The sequence below is a fragment of the Babylonia areolata genome, chromosome 30, assembly GCF_041734735.1.
Source record: "Babylonia areolata isolate BAREFJ2019XMU chromosome 30, ASM4173473v1, whole genome shotgun sequence".
In the NCBI taxonomy this organism is placed as follows: domain Eukaryota; kingdom Metazoa; phylum Mollusca; class Gastropoda; order Neogastropoda; family Buccinidae; genus Babylonia; species Babylonia areolata.
The window spans coordinates 2,368,387-2,395,715 of record NC_134905.1 but is presented as its reverse complement, the minus strand read 5'-3'; the positions used below and the strand labels follow the sequence as shown (position 1 = coordinate 2,395,715).

The following is a 27,329-nucleotide window of genomic DNA, read 5'->3' as shown; positions in this document are numbered from 1 at the left end:
CATAATGACAGACAGACAAACAAACACACAGAGACAGACAGACAGACAAACACACACAGACAGAGGGAAAGAGACAGAGACAGAGACTGAGAGAGGGGGTGAGAAATCGAGACGATAGACAAACTGACAGATAGACAGACAGAGACTGAGACAGAGGCAGAAACAGAGAGAAAGAGAGAGAGAGAGAGAGAGGGAGAGACAGACAGAGACAGAGAAAGACAGAGAGACACAGAGAGAGAGAGGGGGGGGGTGAGAAATAGAGACAGACAAAGACAAAGAGAGAGAGACAGAGATACAGAGAGAGAGAGATTGGAGGCAGAGACAGAGACATGGGGGGAGGGGGGGGGGCAGACAGATACACAAAGAGAGAGAGAGAGACAGAGAGAGAGTGACGGAGACAGAGAGGAGGGGTGGGAAGAGACAAAGAGAGAGAGAGACTGAGACAGAGATAGAGGGAGAGGGAGAGACAGAGAGAGGGAGAGACAAAGAGAGAGGGTAGATGAGAAATGGAGAAAGACAGACAGAGAGAGAGAGAGAGACTGAGACAGAGGGAGACAGAGAGACAAAGAGAGAGAGGGTAGATGAGAAATGGAGAAAGACAGAGAGAGAGAGAGAGAGAGAGAGAGAGAGAGAGAGACAGACTGAGACAGAGGGAGACAGAGAGACAAAGAGAGAGAGGGTAGATGAGAAATGGAGAAAGACAGAGAGAGAGAGAGAGATTGGAGACAGAGACAGAGCCATGGGAGAAGGGGGGGGGCAGACAGACAGACAAAGAGAGTGAGAGAGAGAGAGTGTGATGGAGACAAAGAGGAGGGGTGGGGAGAGACAAAGAGAGAGAGACTGAGACAGAGACAGAGAGAGGGGGAGAGACAGAGAGGCAGAGACAGAGAGACTGAGACAGAGACAGAGAGAGGGGGAGAGACAGAGAGGCAGAGACAGAGAGACTGAGACAGAGGGAGAGACAGAGAGAGGGGGAGAGACAGAGAGGCAGAGACAGAGAGACTGAGACAGAGACAGAGGGAGAGGGAGAGACAGAGAGAGGGAGAGACAAAGAGAGAGAGAGATTGGAGACAGAGATAGAGGGAGAGGGAGAGACAGAGAGAGGGGGAGAGACAGAGACAGAGAGAGGGGGAGAGACAGAGAGGCAGAGACAGAGAGACTGAGACAGAGGGAGAGGGAGAGACAGAGAGAGGGGGAGAGGCAGAGAGAGAGAGACTGAGACAGAGAAAGAGGGAGAGGGAGAGACAGAGAGAGGGGGAGAGACAGAGAGAGCGGGAGAGACAGAGAGAGAGAGACTGAGACAGAGACAGAGGGAGAGACAGAGAGAGGGGGAGAGGCAGAGACAGAGAGAGGGGGAGAGACAGAGGCAGAGACAGAGAGACTGAGACAGAGGGAGAGGGAGAGACAGAGAGAGGGGGAGAGGCAGAGAGAGAGAGACTGAGACAGAGAAAGAGGGAGAGGGAGAGACAGAGAGAGGGGGAGAGACAGAGAGAGGGGGAGAGACAGAGAGGCAGAGAGAGAGAGAGACAGAGAGAGACAGAGAGACAGAGACAGAGAGAGATAGGACCTTGTGTTTCCTTATCTCTCCCAAATTGAAAAAGGGTTGCTACTGGGTTTTTTTCCCCTCCAACAAGTACATCAACAACCTTTGAAGAGTGTGCACATGAATTTAAACAAAAGAATCTTATCAGTAATTACATATGAATCTATAAACTCAACCATGAAACCATTTTATATCTGCAAAACAAATCTATAAACTCAACCATGAAACCATTTTATATCTGCAAAACAGTAATTACATATGAATCTATAAACTCAACCATGAAACCATTTTATATCTGCAAAACAGTTAAACAGAAATGCATTTAATAAAGAGAGAAAAGAAAAAAAAAAAGAAGACATTTTCAAATCATTTTCACAAACCTGCATCACAAAACCAGTCAGTGATTCTGAGATTCCCCTCCCCCCCACCCCCCCCCCCCCTCCCCCCAGTACACAGAAAGATTAGAAAAGGACCCCAAGCACCAAGCGGCAATGAGGAAAATGAATAAACGATAAATCATAAAGTTTCAGTTTCAGTTTTCAGTAGCTCAAGGAGGCGTCACTGCGTTCGGACAAATCCATATACGCTACACCACATCTGCCAAGCAGATGCCTGACCAGCAGCGTAACCCAACGCGCTTTGTCAGGCCTTGAGAATTTTTTTTTTTAATAAAATTTTAAATAAATAAATAAGTAAATAAAATAATAATAATAATAAAATAATAATAATAATAAAATAAATAAATAAATAAATAAATAAAATTAAAGAATAAATAAATTATTTCTTTTTAAATAATAAATAAATAAATAAAATAATAAATAAATAAATAAATAAAATGAAATAAAATAAAAAAAATAAAAAAATAATAATAATACAATTAAAAATAAATAAATAAATAAATAAAATAAAATAATAAATAAATAAATAAAATAAATAAATAAATAATAACAATATAATTAAAAATAAATAAATAAAAATAAATAATAATAATAATAATGAAAATAAAATAAATAAATAGATAAATAAATAAATTATTTTAAAAAATATATTTTAAAAAAATCATAAATCATAAACCCCAGTGAAAAGGAGAGAAGACGTACCCAGAATAGATTTCAAACCACCTCGGGAAGACGACGAGTGCCGACTGGTTAGCTCTGCAGTGTACAAAATGAACACAACACACACACACACAACACGCGTTAGTCAGCATGAGCACACCACCACCACGCACAGCACAGCACACAACACGGGCTGTCATGGCAATATTATAACATTTTTACCTGTCCACTCTTCGATGTTGAAGTCAGAAATAAAATCTACCCAAATGGGTATACCTGTTTCAATCGCAAAACCCTTGTGTCGTCGTGCACTTTTGTTTTCAGCCTCACGCAAAGGACACCACACTTCATTCCGTTTACAGTTTCGAAGTGCACCACTCAATACCCCCAAAGCAGCACTCCATTTTTAGACACCTTTCTAATGTGGATGAGTTCATTTTAAAATCCTCTTCTATAGCTGACAAACTGATATATATATATATAATTAACATTTTTACTCGTTCTGGAGATTTTCACATATGTTTTGTACTGCTGACGAGTGAAAATGTTAATTATAAGAATGTTGAACTAGAGATGGTGGACAATTTCGCCAGAAACAGGTATACCCATTTGGGTAGATTTTATTTCTGACTTCAACATCGAAGAGTGGACGGGTAAAAATGTTAATATAGCCACTGTCATTAGTCATCCACAGCACACCGACCCCGACAAAGCTCGGCGCACAAACCACCACATCCACAGCCAACACCATACAAAGGGACACTACTGTAGCAAGGCCAGTAACTCTACATCACCACAACACAAAATTGTAGCAAAAACCATCGTGTCTGCCGCTTCTAATAAGCTTGAAAGTCAATGAAGAAGAAAAAATAGAATAGAAAAAAAAAAGTTTGCATCCTCTCCTGTCTGAGCTAAAGTTGCTCAATTTCAACACAGTTCACATTGCAAATATTTGCTTATTTATCATCATTTTTGTCTTCTTTTTTGTGCCCATAGAGTTGACTTCATCAAGATTTTGTGCCTTATAAATATTATCATTATTATTAGTAGTATTTTTAAGTATTTATCTATCATTTTTTATTCTTTTATTTTATTTATTTTTTCTCAAGGCTTGACTAAGCGTGTTGGGTTACGCTGCTGGTCAGGCATCTGCTTGGCAAATGTGGTGTAGCCATATATGGATTTGACCGAACGCGGTGACGCCTCCTTAAGCTACTGATACTGATACTGATCACAGTGCATAAATTCAAAACTGAAACAGTGAACAACAAAATCAGGGATGACAGAATCTGGAATTACAAAAAAAACAACAACTGATGCATGCACTCACCCATTTCTCTCTGCATTTGAAACAAGGGAGTAACTGTGACGCTTCAATTCGATTCAGTTTAACTCTCTCCATACGAACGGCGAAAGAGACGACGTTAACAGCGTTTCATCCCAATTACCATCATCAAAATATTGCAAGCGGAACGCCCTTACACTGAAGAGGTGAATGTTGACAAGGAATACCACAGTTCTGACGACGGAAGCTAAAGGTTGGGTCATTCAGACACCCACTGGACATCCGAGGGGTCTGTGTAGAGAGGAGAAGAGAGGACTGGCCGTACTGAGTGAGTTAAAAGATCTGACAGTGATGCTTATCATGACAGCCTGGTGTAACTGAATGTGTTGAAAAAAAAAAGTGGCAGAAACTGTCAGAGAATGTATATGTATTTTGTATTTTGCATTTCTTTTCATCACAACAGATTTCTCTGTGTGAAATTCGGGCTGCTCTCCCCAGGGACAGCACGTCGCTATACTACAGCGCCACCCCTTTTTTTGTATTTTTTTCTGCGTGCAGTTTTATTTGTTTTTCCTTTCGCAGTGGATTTTTCTACAGAATTTTGCCAGGAACAACCCTTTTGTTGCCGTGGGTTCTTTTACGTGCGCTAAGTGCGTGCTGCACACGGGACCTCGGTTTATCGTCTCATCCGAATGACTAGCGTCCAGACCACCACTCAAGGTCTAGTGGAGGGGGAGAAAATATCGACGGCTGAGCCGTGATTTGAACCAGTGCGCTCAGCGTTACCTCTAGGCCATCACTCCACATGCAGAACGTAGGTGTCATTTAACATCCAGTTTATCGTTCATCTAATTTCCGATGACATTCTCTGAAAAGTGGAAGAATGAGTGTACAGTTACCAAGATGTGGCAGAACCTTGACAAAACATTCAACACATTTTTTTTTTTTTTTAACAAGCCAGTTCACATTAATTTACATATTTCTAGCAGATTTAAAGTTTATACGAATAAAACACTCAGGTGATTTCACCTTGGTTTTTTTTTGTTTTTTTCAATTGTTGTTTTGACTGACTATTTAACATCATTGTGGGATCTCTTCCACAGGTTTTAGGTGCCAGAATAATCAATTTGTAGGACTGTGGACCCTCAGTTTCAGTTTTAGTTTCAGTAGCTCAAGGAGGCGTCACTGCATTCGGACAAATCCATATATGCTACACCACATCTGCCAAGCAGATGCCTGACCAGCAGCGTAACCCAACGCGCTTAGTCAGGCCTTGAGAAAAAAAACGTCGCCGACAGGATTCGAACCTGTGCGGGAAGATCCCAATGGATTTCTAGTCCATCACCTTAACCACTCGGCCACGACGACTTTCGGGGACCCTCAGTTTCAGTTTCAGTAGCTCAAGGAGGCGTCACTGCGTTCGGACAAATCCATATACGCTACACCACATCTGCCAAGCAGATGCCTGACCAGCAGCGTAACCCAACGCGCTTAGTCAGGCCTTGAGAAAAAACAAAGAAGTGAACTGATGGGTAGTAGGCCCTGAAATTGTGCCTTTGCCGTCGGCTGGGTTATAAACAGCATGATCTGATTTGGTTTGGTTTAGTCACAACAAGAAAAGAATACACACAGCGTTTGTTAATTCTCAAGACAAAAAAGTACACACACACACACACACACACACACACAGAGGGAAAAACCAAACAACCGCATGGTAAACTGGTTAAATCAAGAACACTGTTTCCTGAACGCGGACTTCCATTACTTTGTGAAACTGTGGAGAAAGCTGAGTTGTTATACATATCTTAAGCAGACTAATGGTCAAGGTGTGACAAGACTGCAATGACCTGTTACGGTTTATCTGTGTGAATCCCGTCCCTAGATTCACTGCAGTGACTTGTTATAGTTACTTGTGTGAATCCCGTCCCTAGATTCACTGCAGTGACTTGTTATAGTTATCTGTGTGAATCCCGTCCCTAGATTCACTGCAGTGACTTGTTATAGTTTACTTGTGTGAATCAGATCCCTAGATTCACTGCAGTGACTTGTTATAGTTACTCGTGTGAATCAGATCCCTAGATTCACTGCAGTGACTTGTTATAGTTATCTGTGTGAATCATGTCCCTAGATTCAAAACAGGGACCTGTTACAATTACCAGTGTGAATAACATCCCTAGATTCACTGCAATGACCTGTTACAGTTATCTGTGTGAATCCCATCCCTATACTCACTGCAGTGGCCTGTTATAGTTATCTGTGTGAATTCCGTCCCTAGATTCAATGCAGGGACCTGTTACAGTTATCTGTGTGAATAACATCCCTAGATTCACTGCAATGACCTGTTATAGTTATCTGTGTAGATCCCATCCCTATACTCACTGCAATGGCCTGTTATAGTTATCTGTGTGAATTCCGTCCCTAGATTCAATGCAGGGACCTGTTACAGTTATCTGTGTGAATAACATCCCTAGATTCACTGCAATGACCTGTTATAGTTATCTGTGTAGATCCCATCCCTATACTCACTGCAGTGGCCTGTTATAGTTACTTGTGTGAATCACATCCCTAAATTCAATACAATGACCTGTTACAGTTATCTGTGTGAATTCCGTCCCTAGATTCAATGCAATGACCTGTTACAGTTATCTGTGTGAATCCTGTCCCTAGATTCACTGCAATGACCTGTTACAGTTATCTGTGTGAATCACTTCCCTAGATTCAATGCAATGACCTGTTACAGTTATCTGTGTGAATCCTGTCCCTAGATTCACTGCAATGACCTGTTACAGTTATCTGTGTGAATCACATCCCTAGATTCAATGCAATGACCTGTTACAGTTATCTGTGTGAATAATATCCCTAGATTCAATGCAATGATCTGTTACAGTTATCTGTGTGAATAACATCCCTTGATTCACTGCAATGACCTGTTACAGTTATCTGTGTGAATAACATCCCTAGATTCAATGCAATGACCTGTTACAGTTATCTGTGTGAATAGCATCCCTAGATTCAATGCAATGACCTGTTACAGTTATCTGTGTGAATTCCGTCCCTAGATTCAATGCAATGACCTGTTACAGTTATCTGTGTGAATCACATCCCTAGATTCAATGCAATGACCTGTTACAGTTATCTGTGTGAATAATATCCCTAGATTCAATGCAATGACCTGTTACAGTTAACTGTGTGAATTCCGTCCCTAGATTCAATGCAATGATCTGTTACAGTTATCTGTGTGAATAACATCCCTTGATTCACTGCAATGACCTGTTACAGTTATCTGTGTGAATCACTTCCCTAGATTCAATGCAATGACCTGTTACAGTTATCTGTGTGAATCAGATCCCTAGATTCAATGCAATGACCTGTTACAGTTATCTGTGTGAATCCTGTCCCTAGATTCAATGCAATGACCTGTTACAGTTATCTGTGTGAATCCTGTCCCTAGATTCAATGTAGTGACCTGTTACAGTTATCTGTGTGAATCATTTCCCTAGATTCAATGCAATGACCTAATATGATTATCTTTGTGAATAACATCCCTAGATTCACTGCAATGACCTGTTACAGTTATCTGTGTGAATAATATCCCTAGATTCACTGCAATGACCTGTTACAGTTATCTGTGTGAATCACTTCCCTAGATTCAATGCAATGACCTGTTACAGTTATCTGTGTGAATAACATCCCCAGATTCAATGCAATGACCTGTTACAGTTATCTGTGTGAATCATTTCCCTAGATTAAATGCAATGACCTAATATGATTATCTCTGTGAATAACATCCCTAGATTCAATGCAATGACCTGTTACAGTTATCTGTGTGAATTCCGTCCCTAGATTCAATGCAATGACCTGTTACAGTTATCTGTGTGAATTCCGTCCCTAGATTCACTGCAATGACCTGTTACAGTTACCTGTGTGAATAACATCCCCATATTCAATACAGTGACCTGTTACAGTTAGCTGTGTGAATCACATCCCCAGATTCAATACAGTGACCTGTTACAGTTAGCTGTGTGAATCCCGTCCCTGGATTCACTGCAGTGACCTGTTACGGTGCCACAACCACTCCCGTACACAACCCACCAAAACCAGTGCCGCACTCACTCCCACACACAGCCCACAATGCCAGTGCCACCTCCACCCCCGACACACGACAACGACACAAAAAACGGTGTGCAGCAAGAACGCACCTTTGGCACTGGGTACCTTCTCTGGCATATCTGTTCCACAGCAAACACACACACACACACACACACACTGTACATTACAGCTCTTCATGTGGAATACCAGGATACATATACAGCAAACATTACAGTTCTCCACGTGGGATACCGGATACCATACATATAATTATAGCGAACATTACAGTTCTCCACGTGGGATACCGGATACCATACATATAATTATAGCGAACATTACAGTTCTCCACGTGGGATACCGGATACCATACATATAATTATAGCGAACATTACAGTTCTCCACGTGGGATACCGGATACCATACATATAATTATAGCGAACATTACAGTTCTCCACGTGGGATACTGGATACCATACAACTACACAAACACACACTGTACACTACAGCTATCCATGTGGGATGCCTGGATACCATACATATGATTATAGCGAACATTACAGTTCTCCACGTGGGATACTGGATACCATACAACTACACATACACACACTGTACACAACAGCTATCCATGTGGGATTCTGGATACCACACAAACACACACGGTACACTACAGCTAGCTTCTGGGCTGGGTGTAAGACACCAGAATGTGTCAAACACATACACATACACACAGCTCCAACACTGGATGTAGGACACTGGAATGTGTCAAACACATACACATACACACAGCTTTAACACTGGATGTAGGACACCAGAATGCCTCACACACACACACACACACACACACACACACACACGCACGCACGCACGCACAAGTTGGAAGGATAAGACAGTCATTTCTGGCCTGTGAGGTGTTCCGTAAGGCATGGTACTTGAACAACCACCACCATGCTAACAAATATTCTTTCTCTGTCTGTGAACCTTGTAACTGGAATGAACTTCCTCTTTCGTTTCATCAGGTCTCCACACTCAGCTCTTTCAAATCTGGCCTTAAAACCCACCTCTTCCCAAAATAGCCTCCCTTCCCTGCCTCTTCCTTGTCTTCAGTTGTTTTTTTTTTTTTTCCAGTTTTAGAATTATGCACGCGTGAATGACTGGTGCGAAAGCGCTTTGAGTTGTCTCTGCACAAGATTCAGCACTATATAAATATGATAATTATTATTATTATTATTAATAGTTATCCGCGTGTGTGTGTGTATGTGCAGTATAGTAGGCTATGTTTATAATTATATTCAAATAATGTTTCTTAATTCTTTCTGTTTTTCCATTAAGAATACTAGTTATTACCTGCAGTGTGTGGATATATGTATGAAACGATGTATGTGATATTTTTTACATTTGTATCTTCGTAATATTTTTAGGGGTTGTTGTTGGCTTTTACAGTTATGGTCCCCATGTTGTTTACTTGTCTATGTTGTGATTATGCACCTGACCAAATTTCTCCAGTTGGAGATAATAAAGTTATTCTTATCTTATCTTATCTTATCTAAATGTAACTCAGACAGATCAGGTTTAACTCTTTCACCACCGAGTTTCTTGTATGGAAAACACACCCCAGTGCCAAATATTTCAGATACCATGCTCTCAGTCACAGACTTCGTGTTCATGTCAAAACAAAACAGTGGACTTGTTCACTTCAAACTCACGTCACGGTGAAGGCGCCTGGTGGTTAAAGGGTGGAGATTTTTCCGATTTCCCAGGTCAACATGTGTGCAGACCTGCTAGTGCCTGAACCCCCTTCGTGTGTACACGCAAGCAAAAGATCAAATACGCACGTTAAAGATCCTGTAATCCATGTCAGCGTTCGGTGGGTTATGGAAACAAGTAAATACCCAGCATGCACACCCCCGAAAGCGGAGTATGACTGCCTACATGGCGGGGTAAAAGCGGTCATACACGTAAAAGCCAACTCGTGTACATACGAGTGAACGTGGAAGTTGCAGCCCACGAACGAAGAAGAAGAAGAAGAAGAAACTCAGTCAGGGGGCAAAGGTTAGTCATTGTTCTACTGGTGGGGAAACTGGCTGCAGCTGTCAAACTTTGTTACAATGTGAAAAATGGTCTTTTTAACAACACCCATCGATGTCGACTAAAGCTGCCTATGGCGTTGCACTGTCTGGCTGACAAAAAGTCGCCTATGGTGGTGAAAGAGTTAAAGAGAAAAAAAAGTTTTACAAGACACAATGTCTGCCTGTCCCTCCTGCCCACCCGCCCCCTTCCTCTTTTCCCCCCAACACCCTCCTCAACCCCAACCCTCATCAGACGTAAGGCATGTTGCAGCTAGCAGACTGCTTCTAAAAATAGCGATGAAAGCACTCCAGGTTCTAAAAATAGCAATGAAAGCACTCCAGGTTCTAAAAATAGCAATGAAACCACTCCAGGTTCTAAAAATAGCATTGAAACCACCCCAGGTTCTAACTACTGCAATGAAACCACTCCAGGTTCTAAAAATAGCAATGAAAACACTCCACAAATAAAATTTAAAAAAAGAAAAGAAAGGGCTTTGTGTTCCTAAACCGACTCCACGAAACAGCTGATTAGTGCAGTTTAGTTTTGAAGACATACTGTGCCACCACTATTTCCTTTCTATACCCCCAAACCCATGCATCTGGATTGTTTAGCAGAGAAAAAAAAAATCTCTTGAGTTTGCGGTAACGTGGTACCTCAAAGACCAAAAATGACGATCCAGATTCCGAGTTAAAGATCACGTCAGAAACAACTCATCGAGGAATCAAAACACACCAAAGAATCCACAACACTGTCACTAGTAACAGCAATCAACAAATGCACACAAACACACACACACAAATCAGAATGGAAAATCAAGGGAAACTTCTATCAAAACACAGCAAACATCCACTCAGCTGATCAGTGACGTTTGTCTAGAGAAATGTGTAATCAACGATTCTTTGTGATGTGAGCAACTGTATATATTTTCTGCTTCCTCATTTGTGAAATGATGTTCGTACTGTTAGTTAACCCTTTGAGATGCTATCCACTTGCTCCATCTCTCAATGTACACGGAAATGTTAGGGTTAAATCATGGAGAATGTAATCACAAATCAAAACACACAGTCACACACACACACACAGATACACACACCCTACCCCCACACACACACATGCACGCGCACACACACACACACACACACACACACACACACACAAACCCTACCCACACATACCCACTACATACACCTGCAACTACTAGAACAATTCCCTAAAAAGGTAAACGTTCACCCCCACACTCGAACAAGGCCCAGAAAATACCCAAGGCGGGGAAAGACGGAACGTCAGTGGCCAGTGGGCAGAGGGTACCTGAACTTTCCCTGTCATCGCATTTCTTCCCGAAGATAGCATCTCTTCCTGAAGATAGCATCTCTTCCCGAAGATAGCATCTCTTCCCGAAGATAAGACTCCCTACCCTGCCTCTTCTTTTGTCTTTGGTTTCTCAAGTTCAGAGTTATGCGTGCGTGTGAATAACTGGTGTGAAAGCGCATTGATTCGTCTCAGCACGAGATTCGGTGCTGTACAAACACTAATTAATTCACTAATTAATTCATTCATTAATCAATTAATCAGTCAATCAATCAATCAATCAATTAATGAATGAATACTCATGAAGGCATACACATTTCTCATGACTTCACTGTCTACAGAAAAACACACAAGGAAGAGTAACTAATACTGGGAAGGGAGATTATCTCTCTCTCTCTCTCTCTCTCTCTCACACACACACACACACACACACACACACACACACAGACCTTCAGTGGGGATCAAGGTCTTGACTTTGCCGGCGCTGTGAGCAGTCTCCAGCCAGTCCCAGTCGGTCTGTGTGTTGAGGGACACCATCGTCACCTCGCGACCATCGTACCGCGTACGTTTCTCCACCGCTCTCGAGCTGTTTCTGTGCACAACGCAGAGAGGTTATGTTCCGTAACAACAAATGCATGAACGCATGTTGATGTTGTTTGTGATTGGCAAATAATAGGAGTTTGTATTATACTCCATGTTTGGTGATACATATACTTACCATGTCAAACTGATGCAAACTAAGCCTATCGGTTTGCTCTGCTTGGCCAAATTTCGCGCGGCTAACAGTGAAAAGACGACCCGTCTTGCCTGGTCCGCTCTTAGCCAATCAAATGCCTCTAAAAGCTACCAGTGCTGAATCATTCTATGGCCATCAAGAAAAATGCCCCATGAGAACCAAGGCAGAGACGCGGAGGTCATAGTCCTTCACAAAAGACTAAGCTGTAAATGGTTTCCCATTGACTGGAGAAACCATTGATAATACAGCTCTCACTTTGCTGTTGGCCCAAATGTAAGCTTATGTCAATCTGTGATATAAGCCGAGTGACACAAATATATATGCATGCACTCAAGACCTAACTAAGCGTGTTGGGTTATACTGCTGGTCAGGCATCTGGCTAGCAGATGTGCTGCAGTGTATATTGACAAAAAACAAGAACGCCAGAGAATCGACAGACAGACAGAAAATACGAAAAAAAAAAAAAACCTTAGCCGTATGAAGAGCACAGGAACAGGAGTCATAATGGCTGCTGGAAAAAGAGGGCGCTGGTCAGGGGGACAAAGGGGAGGTTACCTACTTCCGGGAGGTTATCGGCCATAGCTACTTTCGTTTTATCCGCATAGGCGGATAAGTAGTTTGCACAAGACAGGAATGTCAGACCCCTGCCGGAGTCTGCAGTAGTTGGGTCACGGTTAAGTATGTGTAATTAAAATATATATATATATATGGACTTGTCCCGAACACAGTGACGCCTCTTTGAGAAGCTGAAACTGAAACTGCAAGTTTACCGTGAGAAGGACACAGAGTGTGCAGACCGGCCCCCTCGCCCCGTGCTCTTACGGCTATCCTTCCCGGCCGGGGTTGTGCGAGTCTTCAGATGATCTGCCCCTGCGGAAGACGCTGAAACACAGGGTGGGGAGGGAATCTCTGACTGACTTTACTACAAGGGGAACAATCATTGACTACTTTACAACAAGGGGAACAATCACTGACTATTTTACTGCTGTGGTGTGGTGGTGACACCAGAAATAAAGGTTTCTCCTGTAGAGAGAGAGAGACAGACAGACAGACAGACAGACAGAGACAGAGAGACAGTGAAAAATATGCTGAAACAGACGGGGACAAACCTTGACTGGTTTACTACAAGGGGGATAATCACTGACTGCTTTACTTAAGGGGATAATCACTGACTGCTTTACTACAAGGGGATAACCACTGACTGCTTTACTTAAGGGGATAACCACTGACTGCGTTACTACAAGGGGATAACCACTGACTGCTTTACTTAAGGGGATAACCACTGACTGCGTTACTACAAGGGGATAACCACTGACTGCTTTACTTAAGGGGGTAATCACTGACTGCTTTACTTAAAGTTAAGGGGATAACCACTGACTACTTTACTACAATCACTGACTGCTTTACTACAAGGGGGTAATCACTGACTGCTTTACTTAAGGGGATAACCACTGGCTACTTTACTACAAGGGGATAATCACTGACTGTTTTACTATAAGGGGATAATCACTGACTGCTTAATCACTGACTGCTTTACTACAAGGGGATAATCACTGACTGCTTTACTACAAGGGGATAATCACTGACTGTTTTACTATAAGGGGATAATCACTGACTGCTTAATCACTGACTGCTTTACTACAAGGGGATAATCACTGACTGTTTTACTATAAGGGGATAATCACTGACTGCTTTACTACAAGGGGATAATCACTGACTGTTTTACTATAAGGGGATAATCACTGACTGCTTAATCACTGACTGCTTTACTACAAGGGGATAATCACTGACTGTTTTACTATAAGGGGATAATCACTGACTGCTTTACTACAAGGGGATAATCACTGACTGTTTTACTATAAGGGGATAATCACTGACTGCTTTACTACAAGGGGATAATCACTGACTGTTTTACTATAAGGGGATAATCACTGACTGCTTAATCACTGACTGCTTTACTACAAGGGGGTCATCACTGACTGTTTTACTACAAGGGGATAATCACTGACTGTTTTACTACAAGGGGGTAATCACTGACTGCATAATCACTGACTGCTTTACTACAAGGGGATAATCACTGACTGCTTAATCACTGACTGCTTTACTACAAGGGGATAATCACTGACTGCTTTACAACAATCACTGACTGCTTTACTACAAGGGGATAATCACTGACTGCTTCACTTAAGGGGATAATCACTGACTGCTACAAGGGGATAATCACTGACTGCTTTACAACAATCACTGACTGCTTTACTACAAGGAGATAATCACTGACTGCTTTACTTAAGGGGATAATCGCTGACTGCTTTACTTAAGGGAATAATCACTGACTGCTTTACAACAATCACTGACTGCTTTACTACATGGGGATAATCACTGACTGCTTTACTACAAGGGGATAACCACTGACTGCTTTACTTAAGGGGATAACCACTGACTGCTTTACTACAAGGGGATAACCACTGACTGCTTTACTTAAGGGGATAACCACTGACTGCGTTACTACAAGGGGATAACCACTGACTGCGTTACTACAAGGGGATAACCACTGACTGCTTTACTACAAGGGGGATAATCACTGACTGCTTTACTTAAGGGGGGCAATCGCTGACTACAGACAGACAGACTGAGATGGAAAGACAGAGACAGAGAGACAGACAGAGGCAGAAAGACAGAGACAAAGACGGAGAGACTGACAGAGGCAGAAAGACAGAGACAGAGAGACAGACAGAGGCAGAAAGACAGAGACAGAGAGACAGACAGAGGCAGAAGGACAGAGACAAAGACGGAGAGACAGACAGAGGCAGAAAGACAGAGACAGAGAGACAGACAGAGGCAGAAAGACAGAGACAAAGAGACAGAGAGACAGACAGAGGCAGAAAGACAGAGACAAAGACGGAGAGACAGACAGAGGCAGAAGGACAGAGACAAAGACGGAGAGACAGACAGAGGCAGAAAGACAGAGACAGAGAGACAGACAGAGGCAGAAGGACAGAGACAAAGACGGAGAGACAGACAGAGGCAGAAAGACAGAGACAGAGAGACAGACAGAGGCAGAAGGACAGAGACAAAGACGGAGAGACAGACAGAGGCAGAAAGACAGAGACAGAGAGACAGACAGAGGCAGAAAGACAGAGACAAAGACAGAGAGACAGACAGAGGCAGAAAGACAGAGACAGAGATGGAGAGACAGAAAGAGGCAGAAAGACAGAGACAAAGACGGAGAGACAGACAGAGGCAGAAAGACAGAGACAAAGACAGAGAGACAGACAGAGGCAGAAAGACAGAGACAGAGACGGAGAGACTGAAGGAGACAGAAAGACAGAGACAGAGACAAAGAGACAGAGAGACCAGAAACACAATTATATGCATACATGTACACACAGATATGCATCAATAGACATGTACATATGCATGCCCAATCAAATGTGTGCACATACAATCACATACATACACACGCAAACAACATTCCCCACATGCAGACAGACAATCACACACACACACACACACACACACACACACACACACACCTACACACAAAACACCAACACACACACACACACACACACACACAAAACACCAACACACACACAAAAAAACAACAAAACAAAAAAACAAACAAACAAAAACAGCAACACACACACACACAGGTACACAAACACACACACACACACACAAAACACCAACACACACACACACACAAAAAAACAACAACACCAACACACACACACACACACACACACACACACACACACACACACACACACATAAAACACCAACACACACACAAAAAAACAAAAAACAAAAAAAAACAGCAACACACACACACACACACACACACACACACACACACACACACACACACACACACACACACAGGTACACAAACACACACACACACAACACCAACACACACACACAAAAAACCAAACAAACAAAAAAACACCAACACACACACACACACACACAAACAAACAAAAAAACACCAACACACACACACACACAGAGATACACAAACACACACACACAAAACACCAACACACACACACACACACACACAAAAATCAACCAAAAAAAACACCAACACACACAGATACACAACACACACACACACACACACACACACACACACACACACACACACACACAGAGAAACAAAAGACAAGCTAAAGGGGTACCTCTGGAGCTGGAAGACACGGCATCACAGTTGTTCTGCTGATCGTAGTCACTGTCCGTGTCACTGGCATACCCCTCACCTTCCTTCTCTGGTTCCTGCAGGGGACACAGCCCAATTGTATTGTATTGTATTGTATTGTATTGTACTGCAGTGTATTGCAGTGTATTGCAGTGTAGTGTACTGTAGTGTACTGTAGTGTTCCTTCTCTGGTTCCTACAGGGGACAAAGCACACTATTATTGTATTGTATTGTGTTGTATTGCATTGTATTGTATTGTGTTGCATTGCATTGCATTCTAGTGTAGTGTAGTGTAGTGTAGTGTAGTGTAGAGTAGTGTTCCTTCTCTGGTTCCTGCAGGGGACAAAGCACACTGTTATTGTATTGTATTGTGTTGCATTGCATTGCATTCTATTGCATTGCATTCTATTGCATTGAAGTGTAGTGTAGTGTAGTGTAGTGTAGTGTAGTGCAGTGTAGTGTAGTGTTCCTTCTCTGGTTCCTGCAGGGGACACAGCCCAATAGGAGGAGTGTTCCTTCTCTGGTTCCTGCAGGGAACCAATGCAATGTAATGTATTTATTAGATTCTAATGTAATGTAATGTATTGCATTGCACTGTATTGTACTGTATTGCATTGTATTGCATTGCATTGCAATGTATTGTATTATATTGTAATGTAATATATTGTGTTGTATTGTGTTGTGTTGTGTTGTGTTGTGTTGTGTTGTTTTCTATCCTTCTCTGGTTCCTGCAGGGAACACAGCAGATTGGATTGTACTGCACTGCACTGCACTGCACTGTACCGTACTGTATTGTACTGTACTGTATTGATTTGTATTGCATTGCATTTTATTGTATTGTAGTAGTGTACTGTACTGCACTGCATTGCATTGCATTGGATTGTAGTGTAGTGTTGTGAAGTGTAGTGTAGTGTTGTGTAGTGTTAGTCTAGTCTAGTCTAGTCTAGTCTAGTCTAGTCTAGTCTAGTGCTCTTTTGTCACAACACTGTGTGTGCCAGTCGTGTGGGGTGGAGTGGTGATGTGGGTATTGTAATATATTGTATTGCATTGTATAGTCACAACACTGTGCGTGTACCACCTGTGTGGAGTGGTGGGGTAGTGGATATTGCATTGCATTGCATTGCATTGCTCTTTTGTCACAACACATTTATCTGTGTGGAATTCAGGTCTCTCTCTCCAGGGACAACACACTGTCCCACTGAGAGTCCTCCTTTTTTTTTGTTTGTTTGTTTACCTGCAATTTCATTTGATTTAAAAACACACCACACACACATAACATAACCTGTGTGTATTAACACACAACACACACAACTTGTGTGTATGAACACACACCACACATGCAGAAAGCTCACATGTATGTACACACACACCCTCTCTCTCTCTCTCTCTCTCTCATGAGAGAGAGAGAGAGAGAGAGAGAGAGAGAGAGAGAGAGAAAGTAGAGAGAGAGAGACAGAGCAGAGAGAGAAAGAGAGAGAGTAGAGAGAGTAGAGAAAGAGAGAGAGAGAGCGCTCCAGTCCTACCCATCGGTCGGTGCACTACACACACCAAACACATAACTTATATATGCATTTATAATCCACAATTCATATGGATAAGCACACACACTTATAACACACACACACACACACACACACACACACACACACACACACACACACACAACCCTCCAACCTTACCCAACAGTTTCCAACACACACACACACACACACACACACACCTAACCTACAACCTTACCCAACAGTTTCCTACACACACACACACACACACACACACACACACACACACACACACACACACACACTCACACACACACACACATATACACACACAAACACATAACCCTCCAACCTTTTCATACAGTTTCCTGCACACACACACACACACACACACACACACACACACTCACACACACACACATATACACACACAAACACATAACCCTCCAACCTTTTCATAGTTTCCTGCACACACACACACACACACACACACACACACACACACACACACACACACCTCCAACCTAACCATTTAGTTTCCTACACACACACACACACACACACACACACACACACACACACACACACACACAAATACATAACCCTCCAACCTTTTCATACAGTTTCCTGCACACACACACACACACACACACACACACACACACACACACACACACCTCCAACCTTACTGTAGTTTCCTAAACACACACACACACACACACATAACCTGCCAACCCTTCCATACAGTTTTTTACATGCAAACACACACACATACACAAACACACACACACACACACACACCCCTCCAACCTAACCATTTAGCACACACACACACACACACACACACACACACACACATCCTACAACCTTACCCAACAGTTTCCTACATGCAAACACACACACACACACACACACACACACAGAGAAGCAAACTTTCCAACCTTTCCCAACACTGCACAACACACATTTCATGCCTATCCAATTGACTGTAGCCTTCAACAAGTCCTGCCATTTACCTTCAAGTCTGTACTCAGCAGAGAATTCTGGGACTGCATTGGGCGAATAGCATCCATGCTGTCTTCCCGTACATGTGACGTCGGCACGACCTTGTTTGCTGCCTTGACCCTGTTCCTGTTCACCAGCCCTCGATGCAAGTGGTTGACTGTCGAACAGGAAGGCAAAAACCCCAAAGACTGACACTCTTGGCAAGGAAGATTTGGATGCTTGTCATTTTTTTTCCATCAATCATCATCAACTTTATTACAAGTGCGAAAGTATGAATTATTTGGGTGGGGTTTTTTGTGTGTGCACCTCTGTGGACAGATGGATGGATGGGGTTGGGGAGGGGGGGGGGAGGGGGGGGGGAGAGAAGATGTAGTGTGTTTGTGTGTGTGTGTGTGTGTGTGTGTGTGTGTGTATGTATGCATATCTGTATGAGTGCATGTGGTAAGCGTGTGGCTAGAAATTCCTTAACATTTACTAATGATTTAGTGTTAACCACCAGGTCCAAGGATGCCACAACATAAATTCCATACTGACCAGGGAAAGTTCTCAATTTCTGTGGTTGTCCTTTTTTTTTTTTTTCTTTTTTTTTCAAAGCCATTTGTTAATGATATTCTTTTCCTGGCCAATGCTTATCGCAGCAAGGTACACAAACTTGATAAACTGAAATACAAGAACAACACACACACACACACACACACACACACACACACACACACCTGGCAAATCCCTGCATAAACAATCACTTGAAAAAAAATAAACACCCTGGTGTATGCACATGAGCATGGAGCAAATTCAAAATGTTTTTTATGCATGTCTCAGCAAAGTAAAAAAACAAAACAAAACAAAAAAAAAAAACAAACAAACAAACAAACAAAAACCTGTCTTCCCTGGTGTACATTATCACAGGGGGGAAAAAAGCCACTCCACCATAATCGCAATGCAACCACTACCAAAGGAAACATGACAGAAACTTTAAGTGATTTGTTTTTACAATGAACATATTACTTCATACAATGAAATATAAATGATTATTTCTATTTGTTCCTGCCAAAACTTAGGCCTTTAAAAGTTTAATGGGCTTTATTCTCCAAGAAACAAGCCTGAACTTAACGTTATGCCAAGCCACCACCATATTTCACGTAGCTCTTCGTAGCTTCGAAACAGACCTAGTTGTTATATCTTTTTCACGATTCTCTTAAATGTATCATCTCTGATCGACATAGGACATCTTTGTCGAAAAACAATTCAGTGTCTTCTTGTTTGAACTTCACAAAACTTACGAGTTTCTTGTCGCTTTTCCTTTAACGAATCGTACTCCATTTTGGAACCTGATTGCCACAGCGGGCAGACTGAATGTATCTACCCACCCTGCATGTAGCTATATGACGACAGAGTGTATGGTTCAAGCGACTATATCAACATTTACCTTTCGTATTAGGTGTGTTTGCCTGATCAGTCGGCCATGTTGGAAAGTGTTATGCTGTTGGTAGCGACCGTCACGTGACCACAATCTAACATTTTGATAGGTGGACCAGATTTATGACCCCCCCAACTTTTCTTCAGACTGATATGAAAGGATCCTTCTGGCTTTTTATTACTGTAATAAATCATAACAACAAATAAAATTATTTTCTCTGTTTGTTTGTTTTTTCTGTGATGGGCTTGAATAATTCATGCTAAGCATACAATTACATAACCCGATTAAATTTCAAGAACAGAAATCGTGCAAACTCCACTTAAAGGGAGACCATACACGTGGGTAAAATTATGAGTAGATTACCTTCCTTTGTGAGTGAAATATGCAGAGAGAAAAAGAGAGACCGAGACCGACAGAGACAGATGGATAGATATAGGTTGTTATTCATTGATGAATTGCGTGTCAAAAACTACCCTCGGTGAGAAAAATGCACATAGACACAAACACTTTCACTTTCACTGCGTTGACGGCCACAATCATCAATTTGATTTTTACGCCGTTTTTGTTGGGTTGCGATGAAAGAAAAACAAGCTACAGAAAGCGACAGACCTATTAGTGAGGATGAAAATCTAGTCCTACTCTAAGTGGGTTTTCCGGCAGGCTACTATCACTACTAACACAGACCCAGACACACACACAGCCCCAGAAAACACAGACCCACCTACCCCCTGCCTACCCCCCCCCCCCCCCACACACAGAGCCCCAGACACACACACACACACAGAGAGGAAAAGAGAGAAAGAACAGATAGACAGGCAGTGACATCAGGAAACAAAAAGCACTGTAATGTACATTATAGCATCACTGGATAGACAGATAAGAGAGAATGAGAGAGGGAAAAATAAAGGGATAGAAAAAAAAGGGGGGGGGGGATTTCCTGAAAGTAAACAAACAACAGAAGAAACCCACACATTAAATGGCAGTCAGTGAATTTCTTTACTGGGTCAGTTTGAAGTCAATTTGACCATTCACATACACATGGCATGCAACAAGCCATTATCAAAGCACAATGACATATATATATATTTTTTAATGACAGCATGAAAAGGTAACATTTGGGGGGGGGGGAAGTGAACAGCTGATATCAAACTTTCTGTACAACAATGATATTGACTGAGAGGAAGACATAACATGTACAAGTCAGACGAACTCAACATGCACAGAACAACAGGTTTTATAACTCTTTTTACCAGAACAACTCAACAAGCACAAAACAACAGTGTTTACACATGCAACTCTTTTTGGCCACAGTGGTAGCGGTCTGCAGTGAATAGAACACTGACTTACGATTGGGCAGAATGCGTTATGTGACCCAGGTCAAGGCAAAGACTCAACAGAAACATCAAACATTCCTGTCATTTCATCAGAGAAAAGGATCATATTTCAGGACTGTCAAACACAACACAGAATAAATTAAACTCCTTCAGTCTGTTTCAATAGCAACCAGCACCTAGTTTTTGTGAAGGTGTCCCAAGGTATGTATAAAACTGATAAGAGCAGTTCATTGACTCACTTGTGTAAACAAAGTGAGTATGTTTTAACCCGGTGTTCGGTTGTCTGTGTGTGTGCCTGTGTGTCTGTGGTAAACTTTAACATTGACATTTTCTCTGCAACTACTTTGTCACTTGACACCAAATTTGGCATAAAAATAGGAAAAATTCAGTTCTTTCCAGTCATCTTGTTTAAAACAATATTGCGCCTCTGGGATGGGCACAAAAAAATAAAGAATGAAGCCTAATTATATGCAAACTGCATTTACTGTTATATTTATATTTTTTGTATTCTCTAAACTTGGCACTTTGACCTCTTACTCTGACACAACAACAAGAGGAGTCATTATTATCATTTTTTGTTCAAACAGGAACTTCTTTTGCTAAGCATGGAATTTTTATTTATTTTGCAAACGTTTTGGTGCAGATAGTAAAAAAGGGAAATTGCTCTGTAATTAATGCTAGGGGACTTAATTTATCACAGGTGAGTCTTGAAGGCCTTGCCTCTCTTGTTTTGTTTCTTTCAGCGTTACTGAACTTTCACCTTTTCACAGCTCCTTTTCTTTCATGTAGATATTTTATAATGATATCTTATTGTTTCAAAATTCTTCCACAACTTCATAAAGAAATGTTCCATTCTTTTCAATCTGTACAAGGAGACAGACACACAACTGAACCAATACAACCCTGGATGAGTTAATGTTAAATGCTAAAGGAGGATATGCATCAGCAAGTTAACATAACAAGATATGATCAACAGACATTCAGATATGAGACCGATATATACATATAACTGAAAACAACTTTTACATTATACGCAAGAGTGAACAAAAATGCAAACACAGGGTTGCACAAATTCATCTACTACCCTTTGACAAAAATATATAAAGACAACCAGAAATAATCAGTAATGAAATCGATGGAGACTGATGGACAGGTTATGAAAAAGTTTGGCTCTGAAAAATAAAAGAATGAAGTAAATAATTTTTTTTTTTTTAACCAAAACAAGTTAACTGAAACAAACCCTGATCAATGAACACCCCCTCCCTCACTATAATTCCCCATCCTTTCCACTCACTTACCGAACACTTCACTCATCCCAAATCAATATTTCCCTCTTTTCTTGATTCCAAACCTTCTTCTTCTTCTTCTGTTGTGTAGCCACAATCAACACGTTGATTATTTTGCCACATATTGGGGGGTTTCCGCAAACCAGTTGCTTGAAAAAAAAAAAAAAAAAAAAAAAGTTCTATGTGGATTGATTTTATACCTGTTTGGAAGACATCTTGCAGGTAAACATTTACTCCAATCACATTCACACTCTCCCTCCTGCCCACTAACTGGATCAGAGGGGACGAGAAGTGACAGGCAGGCATCCTATTGATGGCCCCTGGCACCCCCGCCACAACGCCCTCCTTCCAGCACTCCCCCCTACCCACTACTTACCTAAACATTCACTCTCACAAACCTTGTCTGCTGCACAATCTGTGCACCCCACCAAAGGGAAACAATTCATGTATATCTGACCAAAAAAAACAAAAAAAAAGTCTCCAACCACCTTTAGTATTTCTTCAACCATATTTATTTCAGCTATGCATTTGACAGATCAGTTTTTAAAGTACACAACACAACTGACAGTACCAGAACTTTTGGGAACTGATACCACAGAACATTTACATTCTGGATACATTGCTAATGCTTTCTTTCTAAACTCCAACAAAAGCGTTAAAATGATATTGTAGGACACTTGCATAAATGCAAGCACTTCATTCTTTTTTTTAACTTAAACTAAATTACTGACACCGAATGCCAGTCTGTCATTCTAGGTTTAAACTACTCTGTATGGCAGTGAAAATATTTGAATTTTTTGCAAATTTGCATTGAAAGTTTTCCTGAAACTTGAAACATTACCAAACAAAACTAAAATTCTCCACAGACACTTAAGAACTACCAACAACACACCACCAACAAGAATGCAAATAATAACAGATGTCACAAAATTTCACAGGACATTTTCCCCAGCCCCCCAAGGTCATCTCTTCAAGGTCCAACTTATGCCAAACAAGAAACCCCCCAACTGAGAACTGTCCAAACAAAGACAGTACAGATGTGCCAAGCAGGAATAGGCTGTGTGTTTAATTTTGTTTCAGCAACCACAGATGGAGACAGAGTGATTATAGATGTGCAAAGGAAAGAGAACAAAACCCATACAATTTCCAGGGCTTAGTATCTGTTAATCTGCAGGTGAAAAGGTTACGGTTGCTTTCAGACATAGCATCTGTCATTCTACATGTGAAAAAGATCACAGTGCTTTCAAGCCTACGTGGAAGGGGAATTATACCACTCACTTTTGACCTGTAAAACAAGGATAAAGGCTGCAATGTTAATTATTTCCCTTGCATCATCCGCTATGATCAGTTATCATTTCAACTTCTGTGCCACATTTTGGGCTTAAAAGCTGAAATAAAAAAAAAGTTTTTTGAATTTTCTTAATATACACAAATAATAAAACAAACAATAAATATGTCAACAATCAAAGAAAATAGAAACAAAAACATCAGCAGATGAATAAAAATGATATGAAAATATATAAATAGATAAACAAATAAATGAATGAATGTATGAATAAATAAGTAAATAAATAAATAAATGATATTTCATTAATGCCTGAGAAAATCGGTAAATGATGATGAGAAGAAAGCCATAAACTGAACAGCTTATATAGGGACGGACACAGGACCACGGCACATCAGGCGGAAGCGAGGGGGGGGGGGGGGGGAGAAGAGGAGGGTGCCACACTTAGAGTCTCCCGTCAGTCCGACAGATGAGTTGGCAGGCAGGCTTATCTGTCGGTGTGTGTCCTCATATGGGAGAAGAGGCCAATTCTGGATGCGCAGCACTTCCCACAGGTGATGCAAGGGAAAATGTAGCCTGATTGCCTGACCAGCACAGGTGACTGTTTTTTTAGTGAGGAGGAGTTGTGCAGTCCCTTCCCCACAGGTGCAGATACTGCCACATGTTGAACGGCCTCGGCAGGTGCAGGTTTTTTCTTCGGAGCTCCGTGCCACACACACCACTGACAAATCATGACAGACAGGTAAGACAGTCTGGCATGACTCGCACCACAGGCATGGAATATTTTCACTTCAAAAGCAGTCTGCTGACTTGTCGTCTACCTCCCTATCCACCACCCCACCACCCCACCACTCAACTCCACCCCACCCACCCACTCCACTCCACTCAGCTGGTTACACACAGAGTTCAAGTTCTTGGCACGGTTAGTCTATCACACCAAAGACAACACACCAGTCTGAAACATCTCCAGCACAACTCAAAGAAATATATATACATATATATTACATAAATATTCAGCAAAAACTGAGACAGGCGAGCACTGCATTAGTAACGCTACGGTGGCATACACACAGGTGTGTGTGTGTGTGTGTGTGTGTGTTCTTTCCACGGTGCTGACAGCACTGAGACTGCACAAGACCATGTCTCTCTGTGCAACACACTCACAGACCAATGAACACACAGGTAAATCACTGATGTCTCTCTCTCTCTCTGTGTCAAAACACCTGCTTACTCAAAGACCAGTTCAGTTCAGTTCAGTTCAGTTACTCAAGGAGGCATCACTGCGTTCGAGCAAACCCATATACGCTACACCGCATCTGCTAAGCAGACAGATGCCTGACCAGCAGCATAACCCAACGTGCTTAGTCAGGCTTTGAGACTCAAAGAGCAATGAACACATAGGTATATGTATATGCAATAGGGGTGTGTGCTATTCAGACCCGCCTTCCTTCTGCACACACACACACATACAAATCCCCCTGCCCCCATCCATCACCCCCCCCCACACACACACACACACACACACACAACACACCCCAGACAGACAGACACACATACAAATCCCCCCCCATTCCCCCCCCCCCTCACACACACACACACACACACACACACAACACACCCCAGACAGACACACACACACACACTCACACACACACATACAAATCCCTTCCCCCCCCCCCTCCACACACACACACACACAATGCCCCAGATAGACACACACACACACACACATATAAATCCCTCCCCCCCCCTCACACACACACACAACACACCCTAGCTAGACACACACACACACACACACACACACACACACACACACACTCTGACTAAAGTGGAGACAGAAACCAAACCAGATGAAAGAAGGAAGCACACACACATTCATCAGGAATTCTCCAACACACACTTCTCCACCCACACACCACACACTGACCTACACTGATCCCGCACACCACACCCCATCCATACCTCACCACCACCCACACACCACCCCACACTCAACCCCCACCCACACACCACCCCACATTCAACCCCCACCCACACACCACCCCACACCCATCCCCCACCCACACACCACCCTACACTCAACTCCCATTCACACACCACACACCACCCCACACTTATAACCCCCCCCACCCCACACACCACCACACCAACCCCACACCCATTCCCCACCCACACCTCACCACCCCACACATCTACCCCAACAGCGAGTCACTAGTCTGGGGACACGGGTGAATATTACAACAAATTTACAGTGTCTCCACCAGCATGTTTCGCTGGACCCTTTTGACATGTCTGAAACGATTTCGCTTCACTGCGTTCACTGTTTCACTGCTGGTGATGACTGCCGGGGTCACCTCACAACATCATACACTGTTCACGTGGCACCTTGTACAAACTTGCCCAGCATCTACACCATCTTGATGCAGGCCCAGCTGCACTGGGCAGGCCATGTAGTTCGCATGCCAGACCAAGAAACTGCTGTACGGTGAACTCCAACATGGCAAGCGTTCCCATGGAGGCCAAAAGAAGCGCTTCAAAGACACTCTGAAAGCTTCTCTGAAGGCCTTCAACATCAGCCACGACACATGGGAGCTGAATGCAATGGACAGACCAAAGTGGCGTTCAGCTGTCCACAAAGGCGCCAAATCCTGTGAGGCCAACAGAATCGCTGCAGCAGAGCAACGCAGACAGGCCAGGAAAAGCAGTGCCAGCAAGTCCCCGACAGCCACCACCATCCCCTGTCCACACTGCATCAGAACCTTCCGGGCGCAGATTGGCCTGACCAGTCATCTGTGCGCCCACAGAGCCCAACCCACCCACCCCCAGGATGACTAGATGGTCCTCGTCGATCCCGACGGACGAACCACATGTGCGCAGAACACTGACACGACCCCTGTGCGGTCTGACTGGGGTCTTGGCAATGATAAGGCCTGTGGACTGAAGTCTTTTGAAAACTAACGCTTTAGAAACATGATTTTTTTTTTTTTTTTTTATCAACAGTTTTGGTGTTATCTCCTTGAATGTCCATGATGAGGGCCCATGGCGCTGATATCTGGCTCACACAGTGTGGCTCTGCTGACAACAATCTTCATGAAAACATCGTCAGCTGTTTTGAGGTTGTTGGGTTTTTGTGGGGTTTTTTGTTGTTGTTTTTTTTTCTTTTCTTTTCCTCTTTGTTTTGTGTTGTTTTGGGAGGATTTTTTTTTTTTTTTGATT

At 42.5% G+C, this 27,329-nt stretch overlaps 1 protein-coding gene and 1 non-coding gene across 8 annotated transcripts in view; both read right to left on the bottom strand.

Annotated features, from left to right (window-relative positions):
* LOC143275511 (glutamate-rich protein 6-like) overlaps positions 1 to 20,255 on the bottom strand; it is a 67,258-nt gene extending 47,003 nt beyond the window's left edge. For 5 of the 7 annotated variants that reach the window (XM_076579670.1, XM_076579673.1, XM_076579674.1 and 2 more), the window contains exons 1-6: positions 20,215 to 20,255; positions 18,800 to 18,945; positions 16,268 to 16,361; positions 12,857 to 12,968; positions 11,800 to 11,942; positions 2,644 to 2,697 (exon numbers count right to left, since the gene is read on the bottom strand). In XM_076579670.1, coding sequence (XP_076435785.1) covers positions 2,644 to 2,697; positions 11,800 to 11,942; positions 12,857 to 12,968; positions 16,268 to 16,361; positions 18,800 to 18,856 — 460 coding nt within the window. In that variant the 5' untranslated portion in view covers positions 18,857 to 18,945; positions 20,215 to 20,255. Of the gene's footprint in view, positions 1 to 2,643; positions 2,698 to 8,085; positions 8,116 to 11,799; positions 11,943 to 12,856; positions 12,969 to 16,267; positions 16,362 to 18,799; positions 18,946 to 20,214 lie in introns of all 7 variants that reach the window. The other 2 variants (XM_076579671.1, XM_076579672.1) reach the window with 2 other exon arrangements.
* Trnas-aga (transfer RNA serine (anticodon AGA)) lies at positions 5,173 to 5,254 on the bottom strand. Its single transcript has one exon. It is a non-coding gene; the product is annotated as a tRNA-Ser (tRNA).
* Positions 20,256 to 27,329: the final 7,074 nt, after the last annotated feature.